Source organism: Eucalyptus grandis, chromosome 9, assembly GCF_016545825.1.
Source record: "Eucalyptus grandis isolate ANBG69807.140 chromosome 9, ASM1654582v1, whole genome shotgun sequence".
In the NCBI taxonomy this organism is placed as follows: Eukaryota; Viridiplantae; Streptophyta; class Magnoliopsida; order Myrtales; family Myrtaceae; genus Eucalyptus; species Eucalyptus grandis.
The window spans coordinates 18445576-18460037 of NC_052620.1; the positions used below are offsets into that span (position 1 = coordinate 18445576).

At 42.4% G+C, this 14462-nt stretch overlaps 1 protein-coding gene across 1 annotated transcript; it reads left to right on the forward strand.

Moving 5' to 3' along the window:
- The first annotated feature begins 1399 nt into the window (after positions 1 to 1399).
- On the forward strand, positions 1400 to 4666 carry LOC104418491 (cytochrome P450 81E8). Its single transcript, XM_010029863.3, has 2 exons — positions 1400 to 2367; positions 3785 to 4666. The coding sequence occupies exons 1-2, from the start codon at positions 1477 to 1479 to the stop codon at positions 4403 to 4405; spliced, it is 1512 nt and encodes a 503-aa protein (XP_010028165.2). The 5' UTR covers positions 1400 to 1476; the 3' UTR covers positions 4406 to 4666.
- The last annotated feature ends 9796 nt before the right edge of the window (positions 4667 to 14462 follow it).

Consider the following 14462-nt stretch of genomic DNA (forward strand, 5'->3'; position numbering starts at 1 on the left):
GTCAATTTGAGTTCGTCTTCGAGCTTTAAATATTGATATTTAAAAGTATAAGTTAAATCCAGAGCCTGCCAGGATTGGACATATGTATTATTTATGCACCCACGGGCACGCGGGCCTAGGAGATATGCAGCCGTTGAGGGTCCAGCTTTCACACGGAAACCACGAGCATTGGGGCATTTGAGCCACATTTTCTTCTGGCCGTGCATGAATGCATTCCTCACCACTCATTTTTCTGGATAAGATATCCTGTCCCCCTAAAGCACGTGAAGAAAATTTGCTTTTTCTGTGTGAAAATGGAATGAGATAGATCTATTAACTTTCGCTATATTTGTTCTGACTCGTAAATCTTGTTTATTATTCGGTGAGTCTATCACCATTGCACCACTGTATCGCAAGTAGTAATAGAGCTTATATATTCATAATCTAGTAGAACCCGAATTAAAGACTTCTTAAATCCTACTTAAATAAGAAATCCCTTTTAGGAAACCTATTCTAAATAAGAAATCTATTCAAACTTTTGACATATTCTCAATAATGTGAACCGTCTGCTCTAATGTATAGCTAGGATTAAAATTAAAAGACCTGACAGAAATCATAGAACAAAAATTAACAAAAGTTAGGGACGTAGAAGAAAGAGCAATCCGAGAATAAGTCCAGTCACCGTCCATACAACATTTTGAGCTTTAAATATTGATATTTAAAAGTATAAGTTAAATCCAGAACCTTCCAGGATGGTACATATGTATTATTTATGCACCCACGAGCACGCGGTTTTAGGAGATATGCATCCGTTGAGGGTCGAGCCACATTTTCTTCTGACCGTGCATGAATGCATTCCTCACCACTCATTTTTCTGGATAAGATATCCAGTCCCCCTAAAGCACGTGAAGAAAATTTGCTTTCTCTGTGAAAAGGGAATGAGATAGATCTATTAACTTTTGCTATAGCCTCTAACATCACCGCAAAAATTTTACCACCACGTCTAAACAGTACCACAAAAGTTCCGTGGCAACACATTATGTTTGTTTTGACTCGTAACTCTTGTTTACTTTTCGGTGAGTCTATCACCATTGCACCACTATATCGCAAGTAGTAATAGAGCTTATATATTCATAATCTAGTAGAACCCGAATTAAAGATACAGACGGTTGAAGGTTTTTCGGGACTGAGAACTGAGAAGCTATCGAATCGGTAATGAAAGGGGCTCGAAATGATTTGAAAATTTATCCTTCATCAATTAGCCAACCAAAGGAAGGCGTAAACGTGTAATAGTCAGTGAAAACAATCTTACGTAATTGATGAGTTCATTTTTTAAAGTGAAAATATCCAAATACTCCAATAGATTATTACGCCGACAAGTTTTCCCTCGAGGCTTCTAGGAACCCGGAATATGAACTCTCTGCTCTCTATATATACAAACACCCACATGCGAACAGTCTCCATCGGCAATTCGTAACACAAAGCAAAGAAAATTCGATGGAAAACATAGTTCAGTATGCGATCCTCCTCACTGTCCTCTCTCTAGTTATTCTCTACTTCTTCCTAACAAGAGAACCCAAGAACCTCCCTCCATCCCCTCCTTCTCTCCCTATCATTGGCCACCTCCACCACTTGAAGTTGCCCCTTCACAGGACCCTTCTCAGCCTCTCCACTAAGTATGGCCCCATCACGACCCTTCGGTTCGGGGTTCGCCGGTTCGTGGTCGTGTCATCACTGCCGCTGGCCGAGGAATGCTTCACCAAGAATGACGTCGTGCTTGCCAACCGCCCGAAGCTGTACATTGGCAAGCACCTCAGCTACAACTTCACCACCCTCATCTTGGCGCCCTACGGCGACCACTGGCGTAACCTTCGGAAGATCGCCACCATCGAGGTTCTCTCATCGCACCGCATCAATTTGCTCTCCCATGTCCGGAGGGACGAGATCCAGCGGCTGATGCTCCGTCTGGCCCGGGGCGGGTTCCAGACCCACCACAAGGTCGAGCTCAAAACTCTATTCTCAGAGCTGACGTTCAACATCATGATGAGGATGATTGCGGCGAAACGGTACTACGGCGAGGGCTTGACCATCGACGAGGCCGAGGCAAGGGAGGCGAGGGAGCTGATTAAAGAGTTTGTTGGGAGTAACGGGATAAGTTACCTTGGCGATTTCCTGCCCATACTAAAGTTGGTCGATTACAATGGAGTCAAGAAGAGGGTGGTTGAGCTGAAAGAGAAATTCGATGCGTTCATTCAGGGCTTGATCAACGAGCACCGGAGGAAGAAGGGCGACCCAGAGCTCGCAGACAGCATGATCAGTCATCTTCTGCATCTACAAGAATCTCAGCCGGAAGACTACTCGGACTCCATGATCAAAGGGCTTGTCCTTGTAAGTGTTGTTTCTTATTTCTACATCTGCCTTTTTTTTTCTTTTCACTGGACAAACCCTGCGCCCCCGCCCCCGCCCCCGCCCCCGCCCCCGCCTCTGCGGCCCGCCTCCCTCGTGAGAATTCTCGCGGCAAAGTTGCCGTGTCTTGTCAGTCGTCCATTCTTGTTAACTTGAAATATGTCGTCGGTGGTTGCATTAAAATGTTGTCAATGACAACGGTTGAATTGAGTCGGGCAACTTACACATGCCCAAAGTCACGACAGCCTAGAATTGACCGCTTTACATTGCTTTTGTTTTGAAGATTTAGAATGCACTTCCACCACAAATGATGATAATACTTGCAATGATGGTGAAAAATCTTAGGTTTCGTTTTTAAATAAACAGAAATACGTCGCTCTCTCTCTCAAATTTACTAAAATTTTGGGTAGTACTATTTTACTGAATAAATGTGTAACCAGTAGTTGCCATCATCATTGTCGTTTTTTCGCACATGTATTGTCAATTTTCCTCAAGACTGAATTTCGATTGGGCGGATGTTTGTGGTGCTGGGCAATTAACTCTCACCCCACCACTTGGAGCAATCCCTTTCTGTGTTCTTCGTAGAAGATAATGATGTTTCACATAGATTTAGATGAAGGGTCCTAGTTTTTCTGATTTTGGGAGTTCATAAAAGGAGCAGATTTGGATGTGGGTTTTTGGGATCGGCTTACCCACGAATCTGCTCAACCAGACTTTGCCTGAATTAAGTGACCCCAAAAACAACACTTTCCTTTTTGGTCGTTTGGGTTCGTAAATTGAAGGGGTCAGTTATCAAATGGAGCAAAGGAAAAAGGAGAGACTAATAATGTATGGAAGGCAAAAAAAAAAATGGTAATTATGATTGATTGAGTTGAGTTGATTTGGTTGCAATTTTTCAAATAGGATCTGACTTTACTTTTTGAAAGATTAGAACTTGATTACATATTATGCACAACGTTTAGGACTATTGGTGCAAATGCCAATCTATATATCAAGTTGGGACAGCTTATTAAGACTTCAAAGTCTGCAATAAGAGAGTCCAATTACTAATTGAGATTTACTTTTTGTAAAATGTGAGCACTCTTTCCTTTTAGATTTTCTCCATGAAATCGTATACGTTTATGCACCTTCACGACCATATACCAATTATACCTAGTGATTATCTTACCAAGGTGTGATTAGTTAAGACATCAAAAGATCCCTAATCGAACGGCGTTGAGAAAAGTAGTCTAATGATTGGCAAAAATTAGGTACAGAAGCTGATTTGTAGGAAAGAAATTTTCATTACTGGGGGGCCTATGGTAAAGAAACTGACTTATTTTGTTTTATTCATCATTTGAAGTCTTATTATCTCGACTTTTGCAGTTGATTTGCACAATAACTTTTTATACATGTACAGGTTTTGTTAGTTGCGGGAACAGACACGTCATCGCTTACATTAGAATGGATAATGACAAACTTACTAAACAATCCTGAAAAGTTAGAGAAGGCCCGAAATGAGATTGATTCTGTTATTGGCCACGATCGTCTGGTAGAAGAATCGGATGTTTCGAATCTACCTTACCTTCAGTGCATCATCTTAGAGACCCTTCGACTAAACACCACGGTGCCACTTCTCGTCCCGCACGCATCATCAGCTGATTGCACCATTGGTGGATACTTTGTTCCACGCGACACTATTGTACTGGTGAATGCATGGGCTATTCACAGAGATCGTGAGGTGTGGGAGGACCCATTGAGCTTCAAGCCTGAAAGGTTCGAGGGCAATGGCGGTGAAAAACAACGAAAGCTGATGTTGCCTTTCGGGCTAGGACGGAGGGCATGCCCTGGTGCACCCCTCGCTCAGCGGGTCATGGGGTGGACATTGAGCTTGTTGATTCAGGGTTTTGATTGGAAAAGAGTGAGTGAAGAAAAGATTGACATGACGGAAGGCCCAGGAACCACCATGCCAAAGGTAGTACCGTTAGAATTAATGTGTAAAGTACGCCCTCGTATGGAGAAACTTGTCCCTAAAGATTAAGTTGGTCGACTAGTTTGTGCTAACTGATTGGTTGGTTGGCATGCTTTCATGTTGTATGTAGTAAGAGTCTACCTCCATTCTATGACTTTGAACTTTCTTGTATTTACGTCATTTCCAATCCATTTGTTTTCGAACATTATAATGGAGGTTCCTAGTGTAAAGAAGAGATATGGTGCTGATGGCTACGGATTGTACTTATTTGAACCCAGTATTACTTTTCTTAAACAACTTTATCAATTCTGAAATTATATGTTTAGAGTATCTTTTTTCGTACTTTAATTGTCTCTTGCTCTTGCAAGGTCACATTCTGCCTTCTTGCAATTTTATTTCTTTTCTTTTCCCATATTTTTGCCTTTGGGCAAGTTACTCATCTTGAATTATCTTTCCACAAATTTAGCACAAGAATATGCCTTTTCCAATTTTTCTTTGGAGAATATTCATAGAAAGATAATTAGTTGCTAAATTAGTTACACACTAATGTTCTACAAATAAAATTGTGCGCCCTTATTCAAGAGCACAAATTTACTACATGATTTAGCATATTCATCAATTTTAATGTCTTGCTTACTAGCTTATGATGTACATCAGCAAGTAGCAATAGTATATGCGCCCCAGGATTCCCGGGGTGTCTTTTTTTGTTGTTGAAAGAGACAAGTCATTTTTTTATTCAACAATAGTATGTAGTGAACAATGATGGCAAGACTCAAAACATAAAAGGCTAAAGGGATTGAGGGGGCTCGGAAAGCCAATTAGAGGGGAGGTTCCTATTTCAGTGGGTGGGCTTTGGCTATCAAATCTGCATATTAATTGGCTTCCCGTGGATAATGGGCTAGGGACATGTCATTTTATTGGGCCAAAAGACTAGAGCACTCCATAAAGAGTTGCTGGATAACCCATGAGCTCTAGTTCACTCCTGATATGCCAATAACTACTAATAGGTTACCAATTGGCAAGTAGATGTGCATAGTAGGTCGAGAGAGTTGAGTTTGTGTCTCTTTAGAGTCGACAATAGGGATGTGCAAAAGAACTGAAAACTGTCTGAACCGCCTAAAATCGGACTAGAATGGATTCCATGGGGGTTGGTCTAGTTCCCAATTCCAATTTAGTGGAATCGGTGAGTATCGGTCCGATCCCCGGTTCTAGGCGTGGAACCACTCACCCACGCAAGACGGTATATATCTATATATAAAAAAAAAAAAAAAAGAAATTCCATCTTAATTATTTATTTATTTTATAATTTTCTACCAAATACATATGTATATATATGTATATATGCAGTTATTGGATATTTTTGACTAACTTTGTCTCTTGGGTATGTAATAGGATTAACTCACTTTTTTTTTAAATTCTAATAATCCATTTACTTGCTTTTTCAACCAAAACAAAATAAACAAACGTAAAAAATGAGAGAACTGATTAGAGATGTTCATAAGAGCCAAAGGCTCGTTTTAAGAGTATAATTAGGTCTCTCCTTAGCCACTTCCATGATTAAATTAGGTTAATGTTGAAAATAGATTAATCAAGCGATTAATGTTTTAACTTCTGTGGTAATTAGGACTTTTAACATGGAGTCTAATTCTCCACGTGTTCAATGTCAAAAAATCTTAAGAGGAGTACACCATAACCTTCAAAGAAATTAAGTTTTTAGCTAACAAATATTATCTATTCGTTTTGCCTTATAGCTTTCAATCCTTAATCAAAATCAATTGCTTGCAATTTAGCACAAATATAAGGCCGAATAAGCTTTGTAGGGATTGGAGACCAGTTCTATGGATTCACCCGAGAACCAAACATAGACTCACCCAAGAACCAGACTAGACTAGTGGTCCAGTTCCTAGGTAGATCCATGGACCAGTGGGCGGGTCTTGATTCCAATCTTTTGGAATCGACTTTAGTGGACGGTTGCCGATTCTAATGTGGGAACCGCCCACTCGGATCATGCTCACCCCTAGTTGACAAGCATCCTTCACGGCAAGGGTTTCAAGTTCCAAAGCTAAAAATGCTTTGTGCTTGAGTGCAAAACCTATAATAATTGTCCCGGCGAACTCCCTCAATCGGGACCTCTAGATTGCCGTCAAGCCGAGAGCAATCGACATTGAATTTCCAACTTCCTTGAGCCAATGGCGATCATTGCCCAGGTGACATATTTTATGTTTCTCGTTGATTCTTTGTTTGTGGGAGCCATTAATTGTAGTTGTTGTTTAACAGAGAGGCATCGTCACCAATTAGCTCTGGTTTGGGCCAATGATGCTAGAAAACAAAGCCATTTCACCCTTTTTCCATTTGAGCCACAACACATTCGAAGTCAGTTCATGACTTGGGTAGTAAGGAGCAGGGGTGAGTACCTCCTTTACTCATTTGTCGATTGTTGTGATGCCTAAAGGGGATACTACAATATTGAGTCTCATGTCTGCTCGAATGTTTGTGGTCCAATTACAAGTTCCACGGTCTGTAGGGATTTTCGGCACAGCGAATGTCCCGCTCCGATCCTCGGAGGTGCACCCATCCTTCAGCTTGATCAATTTTAAATGCGATATCCCAAGGCTAAGTATTGCCGACCCTTTCATTTTAAATAAGCATATGCGGAAGCAATTATTAATCCCCAGACAATAAAACAATGGGATAGAAAAGCAGGCCATATTTTTCATACTGAAATTCACAACCACACTTTTTTTTTTTTACAAGCATCTCATAGTATCTTACAATACTATTAACATAGGTCTGGTCTAACGCATATTCACATATAAACAGGATCTAACAAAACAAGATGGGATCTCAGTCCTCGTCCAGGTTGTACTTGGGATCATCATCCCGATCCTCCTCAGACTCTTCTTCACAAAGCTCGTTTCCTTCAAGCTCTTCATCTTTTTCTGGCTCATCATCCTCTTATGGTTCCTCCTCATCAGGCTCATCTATGGGCCTAAAATGGTTATAAAATAACCATTGAGACAACGTCTCAATGAATTCTACCATTGAGACAACGTCTCAGCGTGTTCTACCCCCTAAGACTAAATTAGTAAACCAATACACTAACCGGGCTGCCTAAGCATGCACGAGTTAGAGAACTTACCTTTGACCTCAGATTCCACCTGCATATTAGCACAGTTCAATAGACACCCAAGCAATCACATTATAGATCGATATCTCGATCAATCGACCTAGTCGATTACATGTCAGTCGGACCATCTCAATGTCATTTCAATCAATCAATCAATTCACAACATCATATCAAAGCAATGATCAATCGATCTAGTCGATTACATATCAGTCGGACCATTCTCCGGTCATTTCAATCAATACCATACATTTCCCCATGATGGAATATCTAGTCATTGAGCCCACGTACACTCTCCAGGACGATGTACCAAGTCTCCGAGCCCACGTACATTTTCCAAGGTGACCTATTCGCCAAAATGACATACTTAAACCTTGGGCCCACGTGCATTATCTAAGGCACTAGTTCGCCAAGGTGATGCATCGAGTCACCAAGCCCACGTGCCCTTGTTATGATGCCATACTGAAACATTGGGCCCACGTGCATTCTCTTAGGCAGTAGTTCGCCAAAGTGATGCATAAAGTCACCAAGCCCACGTACCCTTTTTAGATGCCAAATGTACCCATTAAGACCACGTGCATTCTCCGAGGTAATGTATCAGATTACCGAGCCCACGTGTCTCTTTCAAGATGCCATACTTAATCACCAAGCCCACATCTCCCAAGTGATAGACCAACTCATCGAGCCCACGTGCCTTCTCTAAGGTGATGTATAACCTACCGTGGATCCACTATACACATGCCCAAATTCCTAGATGACGTGCCTAGTCATCGGGTCAGCATACATCTTACATACGTACTTTCATTTCCACAATTTCCATTATGATCGGTAGTCTACCACAATACCTTTGTCACTCACAACTGATACTCAATTATTCACTAGTCAATTACTCAATTTAATTCAATTTAGGAATAATCCCTAAAATCCACAGTTAAATTAATTAAGCACAACGTAGAAATCAATTAAATAAACAGACTGCATCACGACAATCAGCATAAAATTTCGGTCATCAGCTATCCTTGCCTAATTTCCGAAAAAATAAATAAATAATTAATTAATTTCGAAAATTAATAAATAAATATTAAATATCCAATTTATGCCCGTAATGCATAATTGAAGCCCGATAATGGTCGGAAAAAATCCTAAGATGCATTCAATAAATAATATAAGCTATACTCTAGCTAATTACACTAGTCAAAAGCCTAACATGCATCATAATTAATTAATAATCACTAATCTACTATAATCTAACCACCTAATTGTACTTAATTAAATCTAATCAACCCTTAAGCATAATTAGCAAACTAAGAAAGCATTAGTAAGTAAAACTCACTTGATTTAAAGCGGAGATCAGATCACTACAACGGCGACGCGACGGCGGCTGTATTCCGAATTTTCAACGGCGTCAGCGGACACTCAGGCTGGGCCTACAAGCCTCGCAAGCCCATAGAAATTCTGGGCTTATACTTGGGCTTGGGGCTGCTTCTTAGGTTGGGTCGGCTTCGCGGGCTTGAAAGGTGTGGCACATCCCAACGACCCCCGTATCCATTAGGGTCGCCACACTTCTTACCTTGTCCTGGACTTTTGGCAAGAGTTATTCTGGTAGGGCACTTTCCCTGAAGTTTGGCCACTCTTGGCCTTTCCAAAATTCCCAAAGTTACACCTTTTCCTAGACTCCCAAAGCAAATCTTGGTTTGGGTAAGGCCTCTTACCTTGTCGGGTATCCTTAAAGGTCGACTGCCTCCTAGATTCCATTTGCTCCCTTACTAGTTCCTGTTCCACCACCTGTGCCCTTTCATAAATCTTAGTATAATCTCTTATATTCAAGGGACAAGTTGTTTCCTGATATCAGTTCTTAGTCCCTTCAGGAACCTCTTAGCTTTCTCCTCTCGATCCTCAATCAATCTAGAAGCATACCTTAACAGTTCAGAGAATTTTGCCTCATACTGATCTATTGTCAGCTCCTTTTGTTCCAATTGAACAAATTCAGTAATTTTCTTTTCTCAGGCACAATCCGAAAAATGTTTCCTATTAAAAGCCCTAACAAATTCGTCCCAACTCACAGCAGTACTGGGTAGAAAGATCATGTCTCTTAAAGCTCTCCACCAAAACTTAGCATTTCCTTCCAATTGGTACTCTGCCAAAATGATCTTTTCAGCATCGTTGCAATTCAACAATCGGAAAATTTGTTCTATTACATCAATCCATTGTTCCGCCTCCTCATGACTTCCCATTCCAATAAACTTAGGTGGTTTCAACTTCAAGAATTGTTCCACCAGTCCTTGAGTACGGCGTTCCGTTCTGGGTTGTTGCTATTGTTGTTGAGCTTGTCTTTCCATCAAGTTTCCTACATTAGCTAATGCCTGCAGGATATTCTCCATTCTGGAATCTGCCTTGAAGCAGAGGCTTCAGCCCTTGATGAGTGGGAACTCCCAGTTCACACCATGGTTTCCTGCAGTTTACCAAGCATTTGCCTCAGGAATAATTAGTGACCCACTGTCACTGGTCAAGAAATAACATATAAGCGTTACTAGAGTAACATAAGTAACATAAATGTTACTTGCACGCAAAGGTAACTCATAATTGTTACCAATATTTTACGAGTGAACTCAACCACCTGTTGTTCGCAGTTAGTAAACTACCCCTAACTAGTGCCTTATCGTGTGCATCATTATATCCTCCTTTCCTACTAATACACCTTATCACTCAAGATAAAACTATAACTCTGATACCACTCATTGTGGCACCCCCCAACGGCCCCCGTATCCGTTAGGGTCTCCATACTTCTTACCTTGTCCTGGATGTCCTTCTTTTTCAGATCAATGGACTTCAAGGAATCCATGTGGGGGTTCTATCATAAACTTCATTGGTCCCTACGCAATGTATATGGTGGAAGCATATCCAGCAACTCCCTTTCTAATACTCAGAAATGATGCACACCAAACATACACACTAACCGGGCACCTTTTATTTATACATTCAAAAAGACCGACTATTTCTATATTGGCCATATGTGTACTAAAAGAAAACTGATTATTTGGTTAGCCATCTCCAGCGTCATCCTTCTACAATGCTGGTATCCAAAAATTTCCCGCAACCTCTCATTCTCCCCCCTACTCAATCCCGCTGGATCCTCCGTCATCCTCCTCCGGTGGTGGCAGCAATGGTCCAAACGTGTGGCTGTCCATCTTGGTGTGAAGGACGACAAAATTCTGGACTACCAGACCCGAAGGAAGGCCGGCATCAAAAGTCAGGACCGCTTGCACCCGAATATAAGTCAAACCCAGTATGTCTTGATCCGGATGTTCAATTTGCTCCCATCTCATGTCAATGGGGACACCATATAAGGTACTGGGAGGTGGGGGCAGCAGTGACATTCTTTCCTAGTATGAAATATGTTAGTCCCACAAGGGGGTGAGTATAACTACTCAGCAGTTAAAATTCCACTAAACTATATTACAAAAACCCATCGTTACCCAATTTATGCAATTTAAAACAATACATATAACTGAAGAAGTAGACAAGCACTACACCGATAAGATTGTCTATGAAAGGGTATGATATGGTAGAACCATGAAACCATAGAATTCTCAGCTCACTAACATCTATCCTAGAGGACTAGTGTTTGCGTCCCTCTAGGCATTCGCACCCAACCTGTCGTCACAAAAGCCTCCGGTTCCATATTTTAGTCACCAGGTGTCCAGAGCATGTTGCGTCACACCTCCAGGCATCTCGCACCTCACCTAACATCACGAGGAATTGCCAGGGCTCGCCAAGTTAATGGTTACCCCTACCCTCCGAAATCTGTATCGTCATACATCCGGGCATCTCGACACTCCCGAGGAACCTCTAGGGCTCACCAGTCCCCAGGCATCCAGAAGCATCACCATTGTGACCCTCCAGGCAATCCCGAATCCTGGGGAATCGTCAACCCGAGGGTTCGATGGCAGCAATAATGCATAAACCATGGTGTAGCAGTCTCAAGTTTTAAAACCAATGCATGCCGACCTCACTCTTATAACCGTTGCTTCGATTTCAAAATTTCAAGCCGAAACTTAAGTCAAAACGAACGGACCTTTTTAAGATGTTAACTACGTAGTAAACAAAACGTTCTATGAGATATAGAGTTTAAAATATCAGAACAGATCGGTATTTAAATATCTTCCAAACCCTGTCATTTTCCTGAAATTCACAGGTATAAAATTAAAAGGTTTTCATGTTTGAAAAGTGGGAACGTATATGAAATATTGTGGCGGCACATCGACGATTAGAAATCTCAACACCATTCTTAAAATTTTTCAAAACAGATTACGAGTAAAATTTTTCGGAACTTCGCAACCACTAAAAATTCATGCGGATTCACATGCCAAAACCACATTTACGCATAGGCAGTATGTAATTCTCTCAATTACATAACCGGACATCAGCTCAATTATCCCGCACTCATCATCTAGTATAAAATTCGAAGGACACAAATCCACGGGCGCATTTCACTGGACAACGACATAGTCTACGCGATATGGGTTAGTGGATATCGACTTGACTTAACTGTGTCGGCGGCAAGGAGGTGGCATGGTGGTGTGGCAGCGGCGGTTGCGCGTGCACGGCGAAGGGAACGATCTCTTTCTTCCTCTCTCACCCGCTGTTCTCTCTCTCTGTTGCAGTTCTCTCTCTCTGTTTCTCTCTCTCGGTTTTGCTCGTCCGCTTGCTATTCTGGTCACTGGTTTTGTTGAAAACCAGTCAACAAAAGGGATGCTTCGGTGGCAGAAGGAGGCGAGGACGGGTGGAGGATTGCGTGACCGCTTGGTGGCTTTCCTTCAACCAGTTGACTAACTCAGTCAACCATGCAAATGCGGTGGCGGCAAGATGGACGAACAACAACTAGAAGGACGTGGCTTCTGCATGTCAATTTTTTTTTTCTTTTCCTTTTGTTGACCGCTCGCCACCTTGCATATTGCATGCAAGACGTGGCTGATTGAAGCAATTCGCAGCGTGCTTCCTTCGGTTTTGTTGACTGATTTAGTCGGCTCCCGTGCATTCTTCGCGGTTGTTCGTGGGAGAGGACAGCTGGAGCGGTGCATCCATCGGCTGAGTCGCCGCATGCCAGCTTGCGTCTTCTTTCATGCAAGGCGTGGACTCTTGTTGGCGGAAGGAAGATGGGGAGACATGGCTGCTATTCAGTGCCTCTTAGTCAACATTCCCTTCTTTTGTTGACCATCAAAGGGGCGTGCATATGGGCTATTCTTGGATGCGTGGACGTAGCTGCATGGGGATTCTTTCACGTGCATGGGGTCGAAGATGTCTTGCATGGCTTCGTCTTGGTTGGCAGCCGAGTGGGGATGCTACGTGGCCGATGCTGGGCTCACTCCGGTCAACCACCCACCATTTGGTTAACTCCCCAATGTTCACACGGGGTGAGTGCATGGCCTACATGTGGCCGTTTGTGTGACCGTCTCAGGGAAGGATGGTAGCGATGGTGCACATAAAAATCGAGGCCTTCAACTCAGTTAGTTGGCAAGATGGCTCGGGGTTCACACTTGTGGATAAATTAAGTAGAACGAACCTCGGTCTCGATAGTAATGGCGGGGTACCATAACTCATTTGATGATTGGACCATTACCAAACGTAATGTTTCGATTCGGCACGAATGACAAAACAGTGTCCGCAGTTGATGCCAAATGACATGATCCAATAACAATTCCGTCAATCTGTGACAAACCGTTACTTTTCCGATGTCCGACGGAATCTGGATGTCACAAAAGGGCTGGGCCGAAAATTGAAGATGGGCTGCACTTGTGGACTTGGGCTTCAAATGGGCTGAACAAAGGATAATCCGTGGGCTGCTGACTGGCTTTGTTGGACCTAAAAGAAACCGCTGGGCTGATGGGCTTGTGGAGACGAGTGCTAGAATGGAGATGATTCGATCGATGGTGCTAGACTGCTCGGTGTATGAAATAACCGATGGTGGGCTCACTTGCTGCTAGACGCGTGGGGGAAGCTTCGGTTGGTGAGATGGAGCGGCCTCGGGCTTTGTTAAGCCGAAGACACAAGCGGTGGACTTGGACACGTGTTAGACGAGGCAACAGCAAGAGACGCTGCACGTGAAGCTACTGGAGGAAGGGCTGATTGAACAAGTAGCAAATTCATTCGTTGCTGGTTCTTCTTGGCCGTGTGAAAGAGAGAGAGAGAGAGATAGTGGAGAGGGGCTTCAATGGCAGACGTGGGATAGGGATGATGGGGGCTTCAGTCAAGGAGAAACTTCGTGGAGGGCTGTGTTGACCAAGTGAGTTGGGGACATGGACGTGTGGCATGAAGGGTTCGGTGGAGAGGCTAGCTCGATGAAGATGGAAGAGAAAGCAGAGAAGAAAGGAAATGAAAGAAACGAAAATAAAAGGGGTCATTGGTTGAGGCAGGGTTTGTCCGCGTGAGGAGATGGAAGCCAGCTTGATTTTGGCGTGCCAAAGAAGCCTTGGAGGAAGAAGTCAAAGAGAGTTTATCCATTTCATTAAAAGCTTGTCACCCCCATAATACTTTCTAACAATAAAAATCTATAACTAGCTCAAATTGAAGCAAAAAAATACAGCCTTCTTCCATAGCTCTGAATTTCACTTAATTTAACTTCAATTCTTTCTTTGATTTCTCCAATTCGAAGTCCAAATTCGTCAAAGAAAATCTCACACATCTCCACAAATTCCCATCACCCAGTAGCTCAGCTTGGAAGTCCAAATTTCCTTCAATTTGGCCCATCCGAATTTCCGTAAAAATCTCGGAATCTTCGAAAAATCTTCTGAGATTGAGTCAACGTTCCTAGAATTTATTGTGACATGACAGAATCTTCAATTTTTGAAATCGGACTTAAATTCATGGTTAATTTCCACACGACGTGTTTTTAGTATAACCTAGGCTACCGGGTAGTTTTCAAAAGTTTTAATGCAAATGACCTGTGGTCAATTTTCTTCAAGCCACAATGAACCCACTCGACACATTGGCGACTCTCAGTTG